The 22,057-nt window shown below is 36.4% G+C and overlaps 1 protein-coding gene across 30 annotated transcripts in view; it reads right to left on the minus strand.

The window, feature by feature from the left end:
* Positions 1 to 22,057, minus strand: part of NRXN1 (neurexin 1) — a 1,142,110-nt gene that overhangs the window by 37,958 nt on the left and 1,082,095 nt on the right. For 2 of the 30 annotated variants that reach the window (XM_021675815.2, XM_021675814.2), the window contains exon 1: positions 17,789 to 17,987. The exons of the other annotated variants lie outside the window; for them this stretch is intronic. In XM_021675815.2, the coding sequence (XP_021531490.1) occupies positions 17,789 to 17,821 (33 nt within the window). In that variant the 5' untranslated portion in view covers positions 17,822 to 17,987. Of the gene's footprint in view, positions 1 to 17,788; positions 17,988 to 22,057 lie in introns of those variants that run through there. 30 annotated transcript variants of the gene reach the window in all.

Raw genomic sequence — 22,057 nt, forward strand, 5'->3', positions numbered from 1 at the left:
TGACTGCTGCCACCATTCATTGTGAGGCAATCGGCGCTCCTTCATTTCTACAACTAATAAATGGTGCCAGTGTTAACTTTTCACCTTTTCCCTTTGATTTCATTGTTTTCATCTCTTTTTATTTCATTTGTAGTGTCCCAACTCCCAGAGTTGCTACCTCAGGAAAAAAAGATCTCACATTGCCAGAAAAGCTCAAAGAAAAAATGCTGTTTGACCCTAATCAACACTCTGTATCACCTTAGGTCCACGTGTAAAATTAGGGAAGAGAATGACATGCTCTCTTCCAGTTATTATTATATGATTCCATTAAGTCAAAGAAATCTGGAAATGTTTCCACGAGTAGAAATTTATGATAAAGGAGATAGTCATTTTGACTGTGCTAAAATACTTTTTGATACAAGGAAGGTGACGTGTATGTAACTGTTGATTTAATTTGAGATATCAGGAGCCCTGACACTTGACTTTTAGTTCACCAATTTAAATTACTAAGCTGCCTAGCTGCCTACATTCTATCAGGATAATTTGCCATATAATCATGTATGGGTGGGGGAAATTGGCAGCTTTTAATAGTCCTCAAAGGTAATTCCTAAGAGAGGTCAGTTGGGACTGATGAAATAGTGATATATGCTAAGTAACCAGACATCCCTGCTTTGAATTGTAAAGTGGAACTTCAGGGTGTAACAAATGCAGGCCCTCTGTGAGCAGCAAGTTGCTTTGTCTACTACTGAACATGGAAGGAGCATGAATGTTGGAGCTGAGCGGACTGGACTTAAATCCCAGCTCTGCTAATTCCTAGCTGTGTAACCTGGGCGAGTTCCCCAAGTTCTCTGGCTTTTTTTCTATGTAAAAGTGAAGTTGTGTACACCTATTTTGCAGAGTATTACACATATTAAATTATCTAGACCTAGATAGGCATACTGTCTGGCACAGTCGCTGGAATATGGAAGATATTATTGTATTACATAGATACAACCGGCTTTCAGAATGAATGGCTCTGTAGACATTTTCAGATTGTTCTCAGTGCGATATGGAAAGTTTATTCCTAGCACAGGACTTCCTAATCTTCAGAGACAAATACTCCCTTCACAAAGTACAATTTTCTCACCTAAATTCACACTTCCATGTTTAAATACTCTATAAACTGAGCAAATTATATGTTTGATAGGATAGTGCTTATAAAAGCACCTCAAAAAAATCACATTATCAGTGTATTGAAAATACAAGGAGCTTCTCTTCTCTCTAGCTACACGATACAACCAAGCATATGTCAAATCATATTTGGAGGCTCTTTGAATTATGTGCTCTAGTTCCCTTTTAGGTAAAGAGAAGGAAACCCTAAATTGGTACGGTCAAGTGTGCATCAGATGTGCAGTATCAAATTACTGCACTGCACTGCACTGCACTGCTCAGGAGGGACTTAGGAATATATCCCAGTCTCCTGGCTCTCCATCCAGATGGCATCTTATTTTTTCTACTACTTCCAGTCACGTTTGGGTATGGGGCAAAAATAGCAGCAGAAATAATTTACTACTTTTCCCAGGTTTCTCATATGTGACTTGTCTTTTTCAATTCTGCCCTGTGTCTTACTGAAATTTTAAGCAAGGCCTCTGAGAAACACTAGGGCATGGTGCCATCACTCATAGCTGCCAGACTGGAGAGCACTCAGTGGCTGGTGCAAAGCTCAGTAAAATCCAACTGAAGAATACAAGTGCAGGAACAGGACAAGAATTTTGCTAATTGTCTTCTTTGAGAATGAGGGACTTCATTAGAGAACTTGCCTCTCTGCACACATTTCATGAGATGGCATCTGCTGCTGAACTCTTCCTGCAGGTATTTCAGTGTTTTATTTTACATGACATTTAGATCTCTAAGTGATCAGACATATCCTCTCTTGGATAGTTTTCACCTCGCCAGCCTTGCACTTACAGTCTGTCTCACTCAGTTCTGACATGTTTCATTGAAGTTGTGATCATTCCTCTGCCATCTGGGTTTGTCCTTTTCCTTCCTAAACACTTCTGCAATCCCTGCCTGCCCTCTTCCCTTCATTATGATTGCTTAGATGCATACTGATTAAGGACAAGAAAGAACCCTATTCAATATAAATATACCTTCTATCATCATGAGAACTTACATCGTTGTAGCTTTAGAAGACAAACTTTTCTTGATTATATTGTTGTCTTTTTATGAGCACTAGGTCTGGAAACAGTGATCTCAAAGAGTATCACTGACTCTTCCCCATAGGAACCCAAGTTGCTCAATTAGTTTTCAGTCTAGGAACACTCAATCTAGTTTTTCTCTTTTGTCAGCCTTTATAGATCTATTTTTTCCTTCCAGTTTGCCCCTTCAGACCTGCTTTGAGCTGGAAATCCAGATAATCAAGGTTCTCTAACTTGAGAAATGAGAAACTGGCTATAAGGAAAAGGGTGTCAGAGAGGTTCTTAAATGAGAAAGCCCAGGTGCACAAGAGCACTCACTCAAGACTCATGGCTTAAAATACACAAGACCTGTTGGTTGCTTCCAAATGCAAAGTTCTTTGTGAAGGGAGTATATTTATTTGTAAGTGACTCTCCCAGTAATATTTTCATTATAATTTTCAAATAGGTTTTTCTTATTTTATTTAGTCCAGAAATCCTTATTGAAACAAGATTCCACATTTCTAAATTTCTGTTTTCCAAGATCTATTCAAACAGAAGCCAAGCCTCCTTTTGTGTTCCACTGAGTTAGCTGGGAGGGAAATGGAGATGAAGTAATATAATAAGAAAGGTGGCTGTCTTACTGTCCTTGACTGCTTTGTTACCTGAAAGACTCAAAAGGTACAACAGGCTTGTATTTTTAGGTAGAACCTGATGCAGCCATGTAAGCATCCAGCTATATCTACCCAGAGTGAATGATTCACCTGGTATATTCTGAAGAGAGGGAGAGGTGCTTTCCATGGTAGCATTTTTTTGGTTTCCTAGGACCAATTCTTTGCTTGACAAATTGAGAAGTCCTGGTACAGGTTATGGGATCTTATAATGCTGCTTCCCAGCAATCTGCTGCATGTGTGGTCACTGGAGTTAGACACACCCAAGTTAAAATCTGTACTCTACCATTTAGAAGTGGCAGAACCTGCGTGATTTATTTAACCTCTCATTTGTAAAATGGTAGGGATGCAGTATCAATCTCTGCAGTAGTTGTAGGAATTAAGAAAATCATGACAGATTATATACTTAACACTATTCCTTGTACATGATAAACTCAAATATTGGCTATTATCACCTTCGGTATTATTTTCTAAGAAATCCTTGTTTTCTCCAGCATGCTGAAAATAACATGTTTCTTATTAAAGTGGGCAAAACTCCAGTATCCTAATATTCACAAGAGGTAGACAATCCGCTTTTGTCCTTGCCTAGCATATTGTGAAGTGGAAGGAGAAAAGCCAAACAGTGCATGAAGAATGCAAATTTATTTTTTTCCTGAATGTTCTATTTTGCTTTTTGACTTTTAAACTCCACTTTATTTCAAAACATAGTCCCAACCATTTCAAAGAATTTTTGAATTGGAAAGCCTCCTTTTTTTTTGTTTCATAATAAGCTAACTGCAGGTGCAAACTCGAGGGAGACCGACCTTGGAAATTTTAAGTATGTTGCCATGGCAATGGTTTGCAAGAATGTGTATGAGTTTCATCTTGGCTCTCAAGCATTCAACTGAGTTCATATGTGGAGGTTCAAATCACTAGGCACATAATGTTTGCCATTCATTGTGTCTTGAACGGTTTGGAAATAACTGTCTCCGTCGCTTATAGCAACCAGAAACAACAAAATTCTACTTATTTATTTATTTATGCAAATGTAGAGATCTAGTCATTCATGTCTGCTCTTAGGTGGCCCATCTCACCAGTTTGGCTGCTCTAAGAGAAGCTGTACACATAAATTCAACACTAATCATTTTTACATTGTGGCAGACACAGTTGTACTCCCAATATGGAATAGCTATAAAAATGTTCTGCTGAATTTCACATTAATTTCCTCATTCGAATTTGACAGATCTTTCAAGAAGCATGATAATTATTTAAAGATACTGCATTAAAGCAAAATTTCAGTCTAATGAATTGTGGAAGGTCTCCTTAAAAGAGTCCCATCTTATAGTGTAGGAAAGAAAGTGAAAGCAACCAAGTCCAGTCATTAAATCAACACTACCCTCCCCAGAAAAAGCACCAGCACCAGCACTACCAACAAAAGGACATGCAAAAGACATCATTTTATCACACTACCTCGATGGCTCTTAAATCGTTCAGTTAATGCTTCTAAATTCCAAAACCTGCACATTGAACTCATGCTTCATTGACAAAACAGGCAATGATTCTTGACTAAAGCACTCTTTTCCCCAGAAATGGGATCCACAAAACACTATAATGGGGAAGTTTTAAAGCTATCTATTGGGTACAGGAAATAATTATTAACAAATTGTCTTCAAATTACAAGGCTTTTTTCATGGAAAATGAGTAGTAAACAAAAATCAGTTTTTTAATTACATAAATTATTTATTTAGTTGAAATCCAGCAAGAAAAAGCTGGATTTCTCACAGTGTATGTTCTTCAGGTTTCCTATCAAAAACTTGCTGCAAATGATTCATCATGATACAGAATGCCCTACATAAAACAAGGCCACAGGGCACCCCAGTATCTCCTGCATTTTGCTACTGATAGAACCCTTCACAAAGGCATTATTAGCTACCAAACCCTGGCAGTTATTTAAAATTCATTTTGCTGCTTTAACTTTGACCCATCTTTCAAAGTGCACACATGCACACACACACATAGTCAATCTCTCAATCTCCGGTACTCCTTGCAGTAACATCTTGTTGATGTACTTTAAGACCACAGTAGAACTTTCCTCCCCTCACCCTCCCTTCTAAGCAGCTTACACCAATGCTGGAATTAAACACATGAGAACACAATAATTAGCTATGCAAACTGTCAACTGTATCTAAAAAGAAAAACAACCCAGAAAACACAACAATCAGCGGTTTCAAGCCCTAACAAGAATCTGCATTGAATTCTCATTTATTTTAAACAAAAATAGATGAGGACTTTCGAAAAATATTCAGTGAAACTTCTATGGAAATAGGACAAATTAGCCAAAGGGTCTTTACATCTCTAATTTCTATGATGCTGACATAGTAGAACAGTCCAACACTCTTTCCAAATAAATGCTGTTCTTCTCTTTAATAGCCAGATTTACTTCCAAAGGTGAGTAGCACCAAAAATATTTCCCAAGTGGATATGAAACAGGCTAGTGGATCAGATTATATGCTGTGACACCCCAGTTCCCAACTCTCTCCCCACAACCTGACCCTAATCATTTTATCAATGGTAACTAAAATATAAAGGGAAACTGTAAGGGAGAAATAATTCTTGAAATATCTGGTGTGGCTGGGTGTGATGGCACACACTTCTAGTCCCAGGCACTTGGAGGAGGCTGAGATAGGAGGGTCACTCTAGTCCAGTCTGGGCAACACAGTGAGACCTCATCACTAAAAAAAGGAAAAAGAATATGGTGTGTTTTTGGTATGCGAAGGGGAGGGAGTAGGTATGCAAATCTTTGGGTGGAGAGTATTGATTATATAATTTGTAGCTAAATTTTTGAGTTTCTTCATAGATACCAACCAATTGCCTCCTCACCTTTTCGGAATTATGCTGAGTTCTGATGAAGCAACAAGGATTATCTCTATGATATAGACACTTCGAATACTAATCTAATGTTTCCATTGACTGTTAATGTTTTCTTAATCCATTTGCATCCCGTAATAGAAATCTGGATTTTTTTTTTAAATTGAGAATTGTAATGAAATAGATCAACTCAACTCTGTAAAAGTTTTGTTTGCTTCAAGTCTTTTATCTTTAAACTTGCTGAATAACTGCTTGCTGTAAAAATTGGGAATGTAATATATAATGCCTGAAACTGGTGTAGGATAAGATACAGTAATCTAAGATTTGACTAACATTTGACTATCAGCATTCTAACCCATTGACCTGGGGCAAATCACTCCCCATCCTAATATAAGTAGGTTAGAGCAGATGACCTTTCACATCTCCCTTGCAGTGATGGAGAGTAACACAAAGGAGTCCTTGGTAATGGTAGGGGTAAATACCTTGATTGTGGTGGTGGTTACAAGAAACTACACATGTGATTAAACTGCATAGAGTTACACATGCACACATACAAACACAAACGCACAAATGAGTGCAGGCATCACTGGCATAATCGAAATAGGGTCTACGATTTGTACCCTTGTCAACATTCTCCTTTTGATACTGGACTATAGGTAAGCAAGATGTTAACATGGCAACGAGGTTGGTTGAAGGGTAGAGGAATCTCCTTTTATCTTCCTCTGCAACCTTCTGTGAATCTATAATTTTTTCAAAGTAGGATGAGTTAGAAATGACATAAATATGTAATAAATACATATATAAGTATAGTAATCTATTTCATGAAATGGCTTGACAGAGATAAAATGACAACATACAGGGCCCAATGCTTTATCAATGGAGCAAGATTAATTGGTTATATACGATTCACTTTTCTGCTAAAAATTACAGTTGTTCCCTGAAATAACTGTTGTTTTTAATGTAGTTACAATATCGACTATTTTACCATTACTCAAGGTAAAGACATTGTCATGGGTTATTACTAGTGAACACCATTTTTGTCTACTTTGTCACTTACCTCTGAATATTAAATCCTAGCATTAAGACAAGAAATCACTAAAAATTTCACCAGCAAACAATTAGGCACTTGATTTAAAAGAGAAGAGGGCCAGGCATGGTGGCTCATCCCTGTAATACCAGCACTTTGGGAGGCCGAGGAAGGATGATCACTTGAGTTCAGGAGCTCCAGATCAGCCTGGGCAACATAGCAAGACCTCATTTCTACTAAAAAAAAAAAAAAGAAAAGAAAGAAAGAAAGAAAAAGAAAAGGAAAAAAAAACTAGCCAGGCATGGTGGCTTGTGCCTATAGTCCCAGCTACTCAGGAGGCTCAGGCAGGAGAGGCCTGGAGCCCAGGATATGGACACTGCAGTCCACTATGATCGTGAAACTGCACTCAGCCTGGGCAGCAAAGTGAGTCAGTCTCTAAAGAAATAATATATATACATATATGAGATAATGAAAATACAAATAAAACTGACAAGACAGGAAATATCAGGGATTCACTAAAAATTAAATTTCCATTATTTATATCCTGAGGATGCTGCCACTTCTGCCCAATTAGCTACCCCTACAATGTGTAATCTTATTTTTCAATCCTCAAATCCTGCAGAATTCTTATTTATCTAAGAATTCAATTGTGCTCAATATACTTTGTTTTAATGTCACAGAATTCAGTGAATTTTCCTGACTTCCATGAGGTCTAAAAATAATGGCTAGTGACTTGGACATTTTATTGCTATGTATTGGCTTCCAAATTTACCTTTCTAGTGGCAGGAATGGGACAGAAAAGACAGTAGATGCCACTAGCAGAGTTCTGGTACAGGCAAAGTAGAAGAAAAGAGGCAAAGCAAACAGGAAATAATTAAGAAAGAGAATGAGCAGAAGGAAGGAGAAAAGCTAAGAAAAGAGTTCCTCCACTCATGTTTGGGGGGTAGCAGGGTGTCTGTCCATTTTACAAAGGACATCTATGATACAGCTATTTGACATTTAGGAAAGTAGACTGAATCTCTCTCGAAATGAGACGTGAAATAAGTCTTGATTTTAGTATTCTAAAAAGGGCTTAAAAGAAAAGAAGCGAAGGACTTTACTCCTCAAAAACACCAAACCTTCAGACACAGAACAGAAATGTGCCATTAGAAGAGCCCTCCCACCCCCATCCTTGGGTATCTTCCACCAAACAAAACAAGGTAAAACAAACTCAGGCGGTTTCTCAACCCCTTTAATTAAAATATCTAAGAATGGTAAGTTAAATGACGAATCTCTTTCAGAACCCATTAATACTTTTTCTAGAGCTAATACTATCAGTAAATTTTAAATAGTGGGAGGAATTATTATAAAAGAATAAAATATGTAACAGATGCTGAATCAGTCACATGTCCAGAGCTGCTGTAACAAACCCAGGCCTACATCATGTGGTGACAATGAAAAGAGCTGGCTGAGAAGTTATGAGGCCACACCTCACAACACCTCACCCTTCTCTCTTTCTAGTCCCACAGAGGCACCATGCTTCTAAAGCTTTGAAGCCTGAAGTTCAGGGAATGCTTTAAAGATGAAGTGTTTAAGCTAACTATTTTCTGGAAGCCAAATCTATCATTATAGGATTATATTAAAAGCTATACTTCTACTGTACATATCAATTTATAGTCCAAGCTGCTGGTTTTCCAGAGCATCCATTGAATTCTGGTGGGAGGTAAACAGTCTCTGTTTAGATTCTGACAACAACAAATTAAAAAAAAATTAAAATGTAATCACTACATCTTCCATATATTAAGGAGTCTTCGGTGGCTCGCGCCTATAATCCCAACACTTTGGGAGGCTGAGGCTGGTAGATTACCTGAGGTCAGAGTTCGAGTACAGCCTGGCCGACATGGTGAAACCCCATCTCTACTAAAAATACAAAAAATTAGCCAGGCGTGGTGGTGCGCACCTGTAATGCTAGCTATGCCAGAGGCCGACGTGGGAGAATCCCTTGAACTCCGGAGGGGGAGGTTGCAGTGAATAGAGATCGTGCCACTGCAGTCCAGCCTGGGCAACAAAAGCGAAACTCCATCTCAAAAAAAATAAAAATAAAAAAAGTCTTGAAATGATAAATGTCAACATTCTTTTTATTATTTATTTTTTGGGGGATGGGATCTTACTCTGTCACCCAAACTGAAGTGCAGTTGTGCGATATCGGCTCACTGCAACCTCCGTCTCCTGGGTTCAAGCGATTCTCCTGCCTCAGCCCCCTGAGTAGCTGAGACCACAAGTGCGCACCACCACGCCTGGCTATTTTTTGTATTTTTGGTAGAAACAGGGTTTCACCATGTTGCCCAGTCTGTCTGTCTCAAACTCCTGAGTTCAAACGATCCACTGGTCTCAGCCTCACAAAGTGCTGGGATTATAGACATGAGCCACCGTGCCTGGCCTAAGTTCTAATTATGTTTACTTGTTTCTCAGATGAATTTCTTTTCTGCTAAAGATTTCTAATTATTATGGACACCAGCAAGCCGTATGTGGGTTTGGTTTTGTTTTGTTCTGTGAGACAGAATCTGGCTCTGTCGCCCAGGCTGGAGTGTAACCGTGTGATCTCAGTTCATTGCAACCTCTGCCTCCCGGGTTCAAGCAATTCTCCGGCCTCAGCCTCCCAAGCAACTGGGTTTACAGGTGCCTGCCACCATGCCCAGCTAATTTTTTGTATTTTTAGTAGAGATGGGGTTTCACCATGTTGGCCAGGCTGGTATTGAACTCCTGAACTCAGGTGATCCAACCGCCAAGGTCTCCCAAAGTGCTGGGATTACAGGTGTGAGCCACCATGGCCAGCCTAAGCTTTTATATACAAATTGTAAATGGCCATAAAAATAATTTGTCCTACACAACTAACCTTTTGTTCTTAATATAGACTTTCTCTTCCACATTTATAGAAAAATGCTTACAAAACCTTGTTCTCAGAGGATCTAATTTGGCATTTTTGAAATTTATTTTTCCACAAATCTTTATCAGCGATAAGAATGTTTCTCAGACTGTGCTGTCAATTGCTTATGTCACCACTTTCCTCCCCACTTCATTAGAAACCACAGTGCACTTCATTTCTTAAAAGAGAATCTGAAACTGATTTGGGGAAGAAGGATTTTTAGTCCAGAGTATGCAACACTTTATGAAATATTTATTGATATAAAGCCTAAAAATACACAGAGTAGGTACAGCATTCACATGAACAATTATTTAGTAGATTCAGCTGGTGTGATTTTACACCACAGTGTTCTTATGAATATCAGAGAGAATCGAAGTTTCTTGACATATGGTAATAAATATTTTCACCTATCATGAATAATTTTGCTCTTTTGGCATTCATTGCATAGAAGATAGATTTAAAATCACTCCAAATTAGCAAAAGTAGAAGTTTGGGAACACAAGGGTCATAAGCAGTATAGGGTCCCATACCTTCGGTTTCACTGAAGTGTGCTTGCTACAACACTGAGAAAATTTTTCTCATTTTCAAGATAAAGAGATGTTATTTCTTCCTATTGTGTTTCTAGGATTCCAAATGAGCATCTGTATTCTTCATTATGGAAATGGAAAAGGAGTTTGCTCTATGATTAATGCTAGACATGACAACTTTTCATGCACTACCTTCAAAATAAAAATTTTCAAAAGGAAAATCTCATAAGAAAATCCCAGATGCTAATTCATCTCAAAATCCAGGTGAGATAATTCAATGAAATGAAAAGCAGCCTGTTCATTAGACCAATTTTCTTTAAAGCATTTCTTTTTTTAAAGGAAACACATTTATTCACACTCCAAAGTCACAAAGTATTAGAGCTGTGAACTCCTCACCTTACAAACAAGGAAATCAAGTATCAGAAGATTAAGTCATTAAGTCTTCACCAGTAGATGTAGAACTTTCTCCAGTACAATGTCTTCACATAAATCAATTAAAAGAAAATGTTCTAAAATTAGATAAGCTCCAAAGAGTAATCTATTCACACCGGAACATGCTGAATTTGAGGTGAGCTAATAGCAGTTGTAAGGGTAGATCTGAAGCTGAGAAGAGAATTCTGCATTGGGGATTGTATAGATTTCCCCAGGAAACTAAAAGAGAAAAGGAGATTCTGAACAACTCCAGAAAAAATCTAACATTTAAAAGGGTAGAAAGAAAAAACAGGTACAAAGAACTGCTTTCCTGTTAATTGTTTTTACTCCTAAAATATTTGATTGAATGTTTCTGAGTGGAAATCTGAGGAGCCCAGAGAAGAGGATTCTCTTAGGCAATTGGTGGAAGTAAGAAATGTTGGGACATTTCAGCAGAACACTCAGTAGCATCTATGATACAAGAATTATAAAAATAAATCACTTTCAAAAGCGATTCACCTTAAAAAGTGATTAAAATTAACTGAATGTTAATTTCTTAGTATTGACAAATGTACAATGGGTTATAAAACACATTCACATTAGGGACAGATGAACAAAAAGAGAACTCTCTAAGATATATTTACAACATTTTTAGAATATCAAATTATTCTGAATTAAAATATTTATTTTCAAAATAAAAAAGCATGCTGATCTGATTAACTCCTATATATTACATATAAGATGACAAAACTGTGGTAGTTATAAATACATTCTCTTAAAAAAAAAAAGATGCAGATACATTCAACAAAGAAAAAGAAATACAATCACAACCAAAACAAGTAATCTACAAATCCCTCCCCAACTTTTATTATGTTTATAGACATAAAACATGTATTATCCTTGTTTGAATGGCATGTCTTTGAAAATGTCCTCCCATTTTTGAGTTTCAAATAAACTAAGCATACAGTTTTCTACTTAATTTCATCAATTTAAACCTTCATATCTCTTCCTAAAGTACTGCAAAGAGTTGATGCATCATTTAGGGATTTGCTAAATAGAGTGAAATAGGCTGAAGTCAGTATTTATTTTGTTATTGCAGGAATAGCCTTCTGTTTAAAATGACACCATCTCTTGCAATTGAAATCTTACTGGCTATGTGGAAAACTAGAGAGTCAGCAATCTAGAAAACACTTGTTGCAGTGGATTCCTTTAAACAGTGACCTAAGCTTACTTTTCTCTAACCTGAGATTTTGTAAAACAATCAAGAGTTACTCAGTTTCATGTTTTATACCTAGGTATCATTCCAGTCAGTTTTAATGAATGGTTCACAAAATATCCCATAATTATTCACCACATTTTAAGCTACTTACTGAGAAAACAATAGTATTGATAAGCATTCCTGTAACAGGAGTGGATGGTTTACATAATTATTATCACTTACTAAAAATTGTTGCACCTAAGGCCAAATCCTCGCTTACATCCATACCCCCCCCCATGCTTACCCATTCACTCCATCCCACCAAAAAGAAAAGAAAATTAAGAGCTAGAGAAGGAAGTAGAATCAGGCAAACAGAATTCTTGCCAGAGCAATTTATAAGAACACTCAGTTATATCATAAGGGTCTGAGACAGTTAGGCAGTTATGCCAAAGTGTACAATTTATTTTTCCTAAAGGAAAACACTTAGCAACAATGGCTAATTTTAATGAATAAAGAGAATGAATACACACTAAATATGCAGATGACTTTTAAGCAAAAAGTTGCATCCATTTTGCATTACTTTTATTTTTCATAAAGTATGAAAACTGGCTTTTAAGAAATCAATATGTTGTCCTGAGAACATGCAGAACTGGAAACAACCCCCTTGGCTGATTTTGAGACAAGCTACTTGGGTCCTCTTCCTGATATTCTAGTACCCTCAGTGTCCGTAACGCCATTTGAGAGGGAGGTATTGACACTAAGATATGATCTGATTTGACACCTGATTTGATGTGATTTTGTGTTACCTTTTATTTTGTGACTGCATAACAAATGCTGCTTACAGAAACACAGGAAACGTGGCAGAACAACATTAATGTATCTCCTTGAACCACAATGAAGTCTCCATTCTCCTAGCTGCCTTGAAATATATAGAAGACAATGACCAAATATATTGACAAGACAATAAGCAAATATATATTAAGTAATGCTATAGGGAAAATTAGTTAGGGCTTCAGTGCTCCGCTAGTTTTATACGTATTTGTCCTGATTCCTCAACTGGACTTTTAAGGCAGCAAGTGTATCATTTTTCTTTGCATAACCCATGACATCTAGCAGAGTTCTGGCATAGATATTTTAACAGATCTTAACTAAGGATGTACAAAAGCTCTGAGAAGGGTGCTTAGTAATTGCTTATATATTTTATTTTCAACACTCTGGAAAGAGATAGTACAATTCCTAAAGGCTTAGAAACATCTTGGCAAATCCAAGAGTAGCTACTCCCTACCAAATTTTTGGCTTGCTATATGTATTCTTAAGCCTATTATTTAATAGCTACATATTTAATTGTATTTTATATAGACACACATTTTATACACATGTGGTCCCACTACAAACCTAAAGGGTGGATGATCCACTCAAATTTAGCTGTGCTAATGGAGGGAGCCATGGTATGTAATTAAAACAACAATTTTTAAGCCAATGGAGGGTAAGTGGTCCAGAAAGTACATCTAATCATGCAAGATAATCCATTATGTAGACAGTTCATACTTGGAAAATTGAGAATTGACTCCCAAGGCTATACATATGCAACTTCAAAATAAAGCACTTTAAAAAAATCAAAATTCTATGTAAAAATTTTTGATCTGACAATAAAATGGTTTTGAAGTCAAAATGGCAGCCTTAGTTTTATATATGGAATTATACCTTATTATATATACATTTTACTTTATATATGTAATCTATACATTTGCATATAAAGTATTTTTTCATTATAAATAAATTCATTTCATTGGATAATTGATTAGGAAAGAATTTTGTCTTTGATACACTCTCCCATCTAATTACTAACCAGGACCAACCCTGCTTAGCTTCTGCGATCAGATGAGATTGGGTGCATTCAGGGTGCTATGGCCATAGACTGATATATTCCTGCAGTATTTTCAACTTGAATGACGTTAAGTCAGCCAGGTAATGCGTTTCCCCATGCTATTAAGCCTTCACTTTACCCATGACTTTAGTATTAAATTTAGGCTGTGAACTTACGTCATCATGTTTTTCATCAAAAATAGGCTTAGAGCCAAGATGGTGGAATCCTATGAGACTCATTACACTTTAATAAAAAAGCAGGGGAAACAACAGTGAGAGCATAGAGACTTCAGAACTAATTTCTTTTGGGAACTGACTTATTTTGGCTCCCCCAAATAATATTCAAGTCATTCCCACCATGATATATAGTTTTTGTCTTCAAAGTAATGAATACTTAAAGTAATGGAGACTTTATAACAAAAGGCTTTACATTATAGTTATGGGAAAATAGGACACGTATTTGAATGTTTTTTATTCCCAAGAAAATGAATTGTGGGTTAGCCCACAGATTAAAAAATATAGCATAACATTGAAATAAAAAAATATATCGTTGATTTTTGGGAAATAATTCTGAGGTAGTTACTAATGGCTAATCAAATGAATTAAAATAAAGGTGAAAATTTGAGGAGCAAATGGAAATGGGTAGTGATAATACACAGTTTATTATGCAAAAATATAAAATATCTCTCATATTTCTGCTTTCTAATAGTTATTACACAGTTTGAACTCATACTGTCTTTAATTTGCTAAAAGACCCTAGAGATATCCATGAATGTGTAACTGTCTGTGACTCTCTCCAATTATTCTGTATACTGGAAATTCCCTACCTACTCTATAATACTGTCCTTAGTTCCATTGCCTATGCTAGATAGATGAAAGAAGGAGGCCTTCAGGAGATTCAAATATCAGCTGTCAAGTACATGTAAATAAGATAGCAGAAGGTAAAATCAGTCTTTCTGGGTCAATACTGGTAACTTCAGTATAAATTTAAAAAATTTAAATGCTAAAGAATGTATAAATCTAAACTTGGTATTATTATACTATCTTGAATTTACAAAATGCTTATTGTTTATGTTTAATAATCTCAAGTTCTGCAACAAATGGAATGTTGTCTTTTTCTATCTGTTGGTGTTTGAGTCCATAAACCACAGGCAGAGCAGCAGAGGAATAAAACACTGAGAGCGGGAGAAATGGAAGGTGAAAGAGGAGACTAAACAATAAAAGGCACCACTTGATCCAAGTATAATTAAACATTCATTAAGGCTGTTCACCTGTGGATTTTGGTAGTGCTCGTAATACTAGAATTAAGAGCACTAATTTAGATAGGGTGAAATCTCATTTAAATGTCATTTTCTAAATGGGCAGAGTATGAGCTGAGCTCTTGAAATATTTAAACTTAATACAGACAAAGGCCTAAAGTACTTGGCTACATGCTTTTTTCCCAGTTGAAAACTAAAAAGTGTCAGCTAAGAGGGCTTTTCCCATCAATTAGCATTCTGCCTACTGCATCCATCATATAGTTAATTGATTGCCCTTGTACTTCATAAATGCACCCAGATGCTCTGGTATGAGCACATTTCATAAATTAAAGAAGCATATGGAAGTGACACAGACAGTAACATTTCATCCTAACTACCCAGAACATCTTTAATATGCAATGCTACATCACTAATTATTTTGTAAATATGTAAGCATATCCCTAGTTAATGTCTTGGTGAGAAGTTTGCTTGGCAGTTGAGCCAAATGCAACTGTGGCCAGACATTTAATAGTTCAGGGCTATTCTAGTTTCATTCCATGCTGCTCATAAGGAGAATGTGTCTTTTAGCCTACTGGGCAACCTTGATTGTGCAAAGTCAATGAAAATATTTATTCTTTACTACTGGGTAATTTTGCCTAATGATCAGCAGTCTACCCTCCATAATATAAATATTGGTCTGTCTGGAGACTCCCTTTCTAAAAATGTTATAGGGAATTTGCCAAGTGAGAAGCATTTTGCTGCTTGCTGAGTTTTTTTCCATTAATATCTAAGGAGAGAACATGAAGGAAAATGACTGAAGAAACAAGTTGGCTTTGTTCTTCAACTTTGGGAAAACTAGTATATTGATCTGAGTATATTATCCTGAATTTAAGGTACCAAACGTAATTTTTTTTTCCTTCTTGTCTAAGTCATCATTCCTTGTCAAGCCAAGGTTCAAAGGATAAATCAAAAGAACTTTAAGCATGGAAACTTTCTCTGGAGAATGGGAATTCTCTACATATATTAATATAAGATCCCCAAATAGCTGACAAGTGAGCTATGGGCAACCCAATTAAATTTGTGTTTTCTTGGCATATTTTGGCAGCATGATTTTTGTCAGATTAATTTGCATGTAGGATTGAAAATTTTATGTGGGTTCAACTAGAATTTTGTTAAGAGTCATTAAAATCAGAGGATTCCGAAGTAAGTTGATTTTCATCCTCCTTCAGTCCTTTGACTTCTCTGGGCAAAAGCTGTGCCCATATTTCTGGGAGTTGGGGGTGACAGAAGGCTTGATGGAAGTTACTGAAAGATTAATTTCATTTCACAATTTTAACTGGGTATTGGTCAAGCTCCACGCTGCATGATAAAATCAACAAATACTTAAATAAAATATTCAAAAGTTATTCTGTAAATGACCATCTATTAAAAAGCCAGAAGTAAAATAATAGATTAGTTAGCATGGGCTCTAAGCATTTTTGGAATTGAAAACTTATTTAGGGAAAAATTTGGTAAACCCTATAGATGCTTGAATCATCCAAAGTCTGGTAAATAAGTTCAGTAGAAATTGCCATATTTATATTTAGATGCTACTAACTAAAATAATACAATAGCCTAATGTTAATTTTGCTTCTGCTTTTCCTGAACATGGCAAAGAGAAAAATGTGACAAACACCACAAATAGACAACACACCATTTATAATCTGGTAAAGCAACTTCTATTCAAGGAATTTCTTCCCTAATTTAATGAAAATAGTCACCACAGACATGACATTCTGTCTTCTAATAAAAAGAAGATGCAATCAGAAGTTCCCTTGAAAAGAGAGGCCAGGCTTCCTTCACTATTAAGCACACTCTTCCCCACGGGCACCCTCCTACCCTTTTTCTGGTATGCAATTCCTTCTGTCCTCCATCTGCTCCACCCCCACCTATTGTCTCCACTCACTCCGAGCGTGCCAATCCCATCTGGCTACACTCTTGCTTCTGCTAGCTCTAATTCCCCACAGGCCTAGGGAATGTTTGAATGCCAAGGCATTTTTTGCTTTTCTTGAGAATAAGGACTAGCTAGGAGGGTATCAAACGATTCCCCAAGGAATTCACACACACACATGGAGATGCACATGGTCTCTCACATACACAAACAGCACTTTAGAATCCTCTTCTAGGATATAAGCTCTTAAAAAATGTTCTTAATTATTTCATCTGGGAGGCATTTTAGAAAATTAAAATCTTACCATTGTTGAAATAATTGAAATTAATATTTCAGAAATATAAAAACTCTCATTATTCCAGACATGCATTTTTCAGTAAGCAGAATTAATTACTGTAAGTAAATGTTACTCACATCTTATCATGAAATATTTACATTAATCAGGTTTAATCATTGATCACTAATACATTTTCTGTTTTACCAAACATGCATTTAATTCAGACATTCCATCTTTACAAATGCTCATGAAAATCCCACTCTGCCACAAAAGCATGCATGGTCAGAATCTAAGCATATTTAAGCAAAATTTTCACAAGTCATTAACAATAATAAAGCAGTCTGGCAAGTATTGAAAGCAGCTTTTTATTCATGCTTTTACTTGAACTAAGTTAATACATATAGACATATATATGCACACACACAAACACACACACAAGTTTTGGTTGTTTTTGCCACAAGCATGCTGATAAACCCCTGAAGCTCACAAAAAGCAGCAGACAAAACTAGAAGCAACCATGCTCAGGGTTTAAGGACATTTTAAAATTTAAAACAACCTTTCTACATTTCACATACAGCGTGCATAAATTTGACATGCAATCTTCAAGAAGAAATATTTTAACATAAATCTTAAAATTAGTTTATCCAAATGAGTTTATTCTTATTTTCATTATTATTGTTTTTAGGCTTCTGGTATCTTAAACCCTGCATGCTGCAGATCTAAGCTGTGCTCAGCAGCGGCTGTGACAGAAGAAGCTACCTGCGAGTTTTCACAGTGCCATCTCATATCCATGTCTGTCTGGCTACCCTGCGTGCTTAGAGCTTTTTTCTTAATTCTTAATGGAAATCCTAGGAAATTTAGTCCATCCTCTGAAATCAATACTGGTGACAGGAGAGCTCCCTGACTCAGTGGGAGATCAAGATGATAAACTGCCTGCGCATCAGCCCGGCCTATCAGTGCCCTGCACACAGATGGGCGAGAAAAGACACAGAAAAGGCTCTATCAGTCACGTGTCACCGAAGAGCCAATGGCTGACGCGCTACGGCAGGAAGGGATGCTGCAGTTCCGTCTGCAGTTGAGGAGGCTGTTGGTACACAGCCCAGCCCGCGCACCGCTCAAAAAGTCTAAGCAGCCGTGGCTTTTGAATTTGCTCTCCTACCGAGACTGCATAGGAAAACAGACCTCCCTTTAACCCCCTGACCCAAATAAAAGCTTATTTTCATGCACGAACATTTTCTCTATATTACATTCTAATCCAATGTGATTGCTAAGGAGAAAGGAAACTAAAAAAAAAAAAAAAAACAAAAAAAAACCTCAGTCCTTAAACTGTTATATGCTTTTCTTGAGATAATTATCATCTTTTTGCCTAATATTAAATTAGAAGCCTTAAACTGCTCAATTAGCATGCAACCCTCCTAGCAGAATCTCCTCGAAGCCTTATAATTGTAATTATAATTTTATTTGTAAGTTAATGAATGACATTTTTTGAACGCCATGTTTATAATGAATATTTTTATGGGATGAGTTTGTAAAGACAATTATGCAACATTAAGAAATACATTCTTTTTTTTTTTTTTTTTTTGCTGATTACAAGTGTTCCTCTCTAAAGACAATTTAAGTCCCAATAAATATGCCATTTGATCAACCACTAAAAACAAAAACAAGCACCAAAAGATGCACATCCTGTTTCCCAAAGCCTGAAGAACAAATGTATTATCCAATGATGAAAATATGTACTTATTTGCTGACATTTCTCTGAAATTTACAATAATTATTTGGTAAGCAACGACTACACATCTGGAATATCATATGGAAATATATCCTCAAATACATCTGCTTCCAGTGATCATACTGTAATAACAGATATGTTTACACATTTCTTTAATGTAACTGGAATGATTATATATACAGTCTGACCAGGTAGGCTGTAAGCGATGAGACCAGAGTGTGTTTCAAAAGACAGTATCATGGAGATAGAACAATCTTCAGGAATAAAATTTCTAGAGGAAAAAGTATCCTAGCCACCCTAGCACTTATCTTTATTGCTTTTCATTGCCAAATTTTAATTATATTCACGCATTTGAAAGAACTAATTCTAACACCTTTTGCAGTCAGGCAACACTATTTAGAAAAAAAGTGAATGAAAATAAACATTGATAGATGTGCCTCATAAGTAAACTGCAACTGAGTTGTAGAATGCTGAAATTCCAAAGCTCAGTTTGTCTTGGCAACTGTTTTATAAACTAAACACATTCTTGAAAGATTGAGTCCTGTCAGGTTTTTTTGCAAATTTCTTCTTTTCTTTCATTTAGTATCGAATACCAGGAAATAATAAAGCATTTTTCAAGATTTTATAAACAGATATTGTCATGTGTTTTTTCTATCCAGACTATTTATTCAATAACAACATAATTCTCAACAAACTTTATTCCTAAAAAAAATTATGGTTCAGAGCACCTGTCATCAAAAAGAAAATAATAAAATATCAACGCTACACCTATTCATCCCTTTACATTTAGCCCCAAACTAGAAACTACCTTAATCACTGCTAGTAAACTGATTAGATAAACTATAGTACAGCCTTACAGGTGAAATACTCTTCATCTGTAATATACAATGTGTTAAATCATATGTTTTCATATGAAGAGATTTCTCCGATACATTTGAATGAAAAAGGCGTAAAATTTAAATTGTGTTTAGGCTATGCTTAAACAACACATGCATGTATACACACACAAATGATTGTATATGCAGAGGAAATTTATTTATTTATTTTTGAGATGGAATCTTGCTCTGTCACTCAGGATAGAGTACAGTGGTGGGATCTAGGCTCACTGCAACCTCTACCTCCCAGGTACAAGCGATTCTTCCACCTCAGCCTCCCGAGTAGTTGGGATTACAGGCAAGCGCCACCACGCCCAGCTTAGTTTTTTTTTTTTTTTTTTTTTTGTCTTTTTAGTAGAAATGGGGTTTCACCACATTGACTTGATGGGTCTCAAACTCCTGATCTCAAGTGATCCGCCCACCTTAGCCTCCCAAAGTATCAGGACATGAGCCACCCTGCCCAGACTACAGGAAATATCTGTAAGGATATAAATTATCAGTTAATACTGGCTACGTCTGAGGAGAGAGACTGAGTTTAAAGGTAGGACTAAGACATAGTTTTATTAGGTACCATTTTATATATTTTGTTCAAGTCTATGGTTTACTTTTCTAATTTAAAATTAATTAATTTAAATAATGTCATCGATACGTTCACTTAGTTTAGAATAACATCACTGGTAGATGTTTTCAGGGAAAATCTTGAGGGGAAAGGGATGAAGATAGAGGGAAGGTTATGTAGCCTGTTTTTTTTAAGTAAAAAAAATTAGGGTAGGTGTAGTCAAGAAGGGAACTGTAAAATAAAGGTTCTGGCAGTCTTAGCTGAAGACCTTCATATTTTATGTCAACTTGAGGTTCTTTTATCTACGAACGCAAATAACAATACAGACATGGACTAAGAGCTTCACAATTTAGAGTGACGATTCACCTAAATTTTGTGTAATTCTTCCAGGCACAAATGTAAAGGGCTGAGAAGTAAATGATTTGTATATTTACCCAGACTTGGGCAAATTAACCTCTCCAAGCCTCAGTTTTCTCAGCTGGGTGCAATTAGCAAGAAGTGGCTGAGCTAAACTTGCATTTCAATTTAGGTTATTGTTCACTGCTGCTTCACAGGCAAAATGACATCCATGTTTTTACCAATAATGGTGTGGGACTAAAGACAAAACAAGTTTTCACGTGTTTACTCCCCAGAACGAGCTTATGTTATCCAAAACTCAAAACATGGCTTATAGATTCTCTTGTTGACACCTGTTATTCAGATTCTTGTAACTTTAAGAGATACAAATAAATACAAATAAGATACAATAAAAAAATACAAACAAATAAGATACAAATTAAAAAAATTGGGTTGACCAAATTAAGTCAAAGCTTATAATTTGAATAATTAAAGCGTTTGGAGGTTTTATATACAACTGCTATGAATCAGTGGTTTGGGATGGTGGTTTTGCTTCACCCCACATCCAAGGGAATATTAGACAATGTCTGGTGACATTTCTGGCTGTCAAAACTGGAGGGTGCTGTCAGCATCTAGTGGGTAGTGGCCAGGGATGCTGCTAATCAATCGATAATGTACAGGACAGTCCCAATCACAAATAATTTTCTTGACCCAAATGTCAACAGTGCTGAGATAAACCATGTTCTAAATGCTAAACTTTTTACCTTCTTCCCAAAAAATTTAAAAAATATATATTCTGTATTGTGAAGCATATATTGTAAAGTGGCAAGATTTAGATGGTACCAAGGACCAAGCCTTGGGTCTCTCCAGTTTTAATAAGTCACAGAAAAGAGGAAAAAACAGCAAATGAGGATGAAGAGACAGGAGGACAACTCAAAGGACGGTGACCTGGAAGTCAGTGGTAAAAGTGTGTTAGTAAAGAGATTAGGGTCAATTTGTTCAAATGCTGTGACAGGTTAAGTTATCTGTTCTTCATAGGTTTTTTTTTTTTTTTTAAATTAAAGTGAGAAATTAACCTAATTGAAATTAACAATACAAATGACTTGAAGTCTTCATTCCTCTGCATGATATTTGCATTTTTAAAGGTATGGCCAGAATATATAGCCAGGCACAGTGGCTCACGCCTGTAATCCCAGCACTTTGGGAGGCCAAGGCAGGTGGATCATGAGGTCAGGAGATTGAGACCATCTTGGTCAACATGGTGAAACCCCGTGTCTACTAAACATACAAAAATTAGCTGGGCGTGGTGGCATGTGCCTGTAGTTCCAGCTACTCCGGAGGCTGAGGCAGGAGAATTGCTTGAACCAGGGAGTCAGAGATTGCAGTGAGCTGAGATCATGCCACTGCACTCCAGCCTGGCAACAGAGTGAGACTCTGTCTCAAAAAAAAAAAAAAAAAAAAAAAAAAAAAGTAGTAATTATAGGAATCACAGGAGGAAATACATAAAGGAGAGGAAGCTTTTGTAACCC

Source organism: Aotus nancymaae, unplaced genomic scaffold (genome assembly GCF_030222135.1).
Source record: "Aotus nancymaae isolate 86718 unplaced genomic scaffold, 86718_ANA_hifiasm-v0.15.2.pri h1tg000057l, whole genome shotgun sequence".
In the NCBI taxonomy this organism is placed as follows: domain Eukaryota; kingdom Metazoa; phylum Chordata; class Mammalia; order Primates; family Aotidae; genus Aotus; species Aotus nancymaae.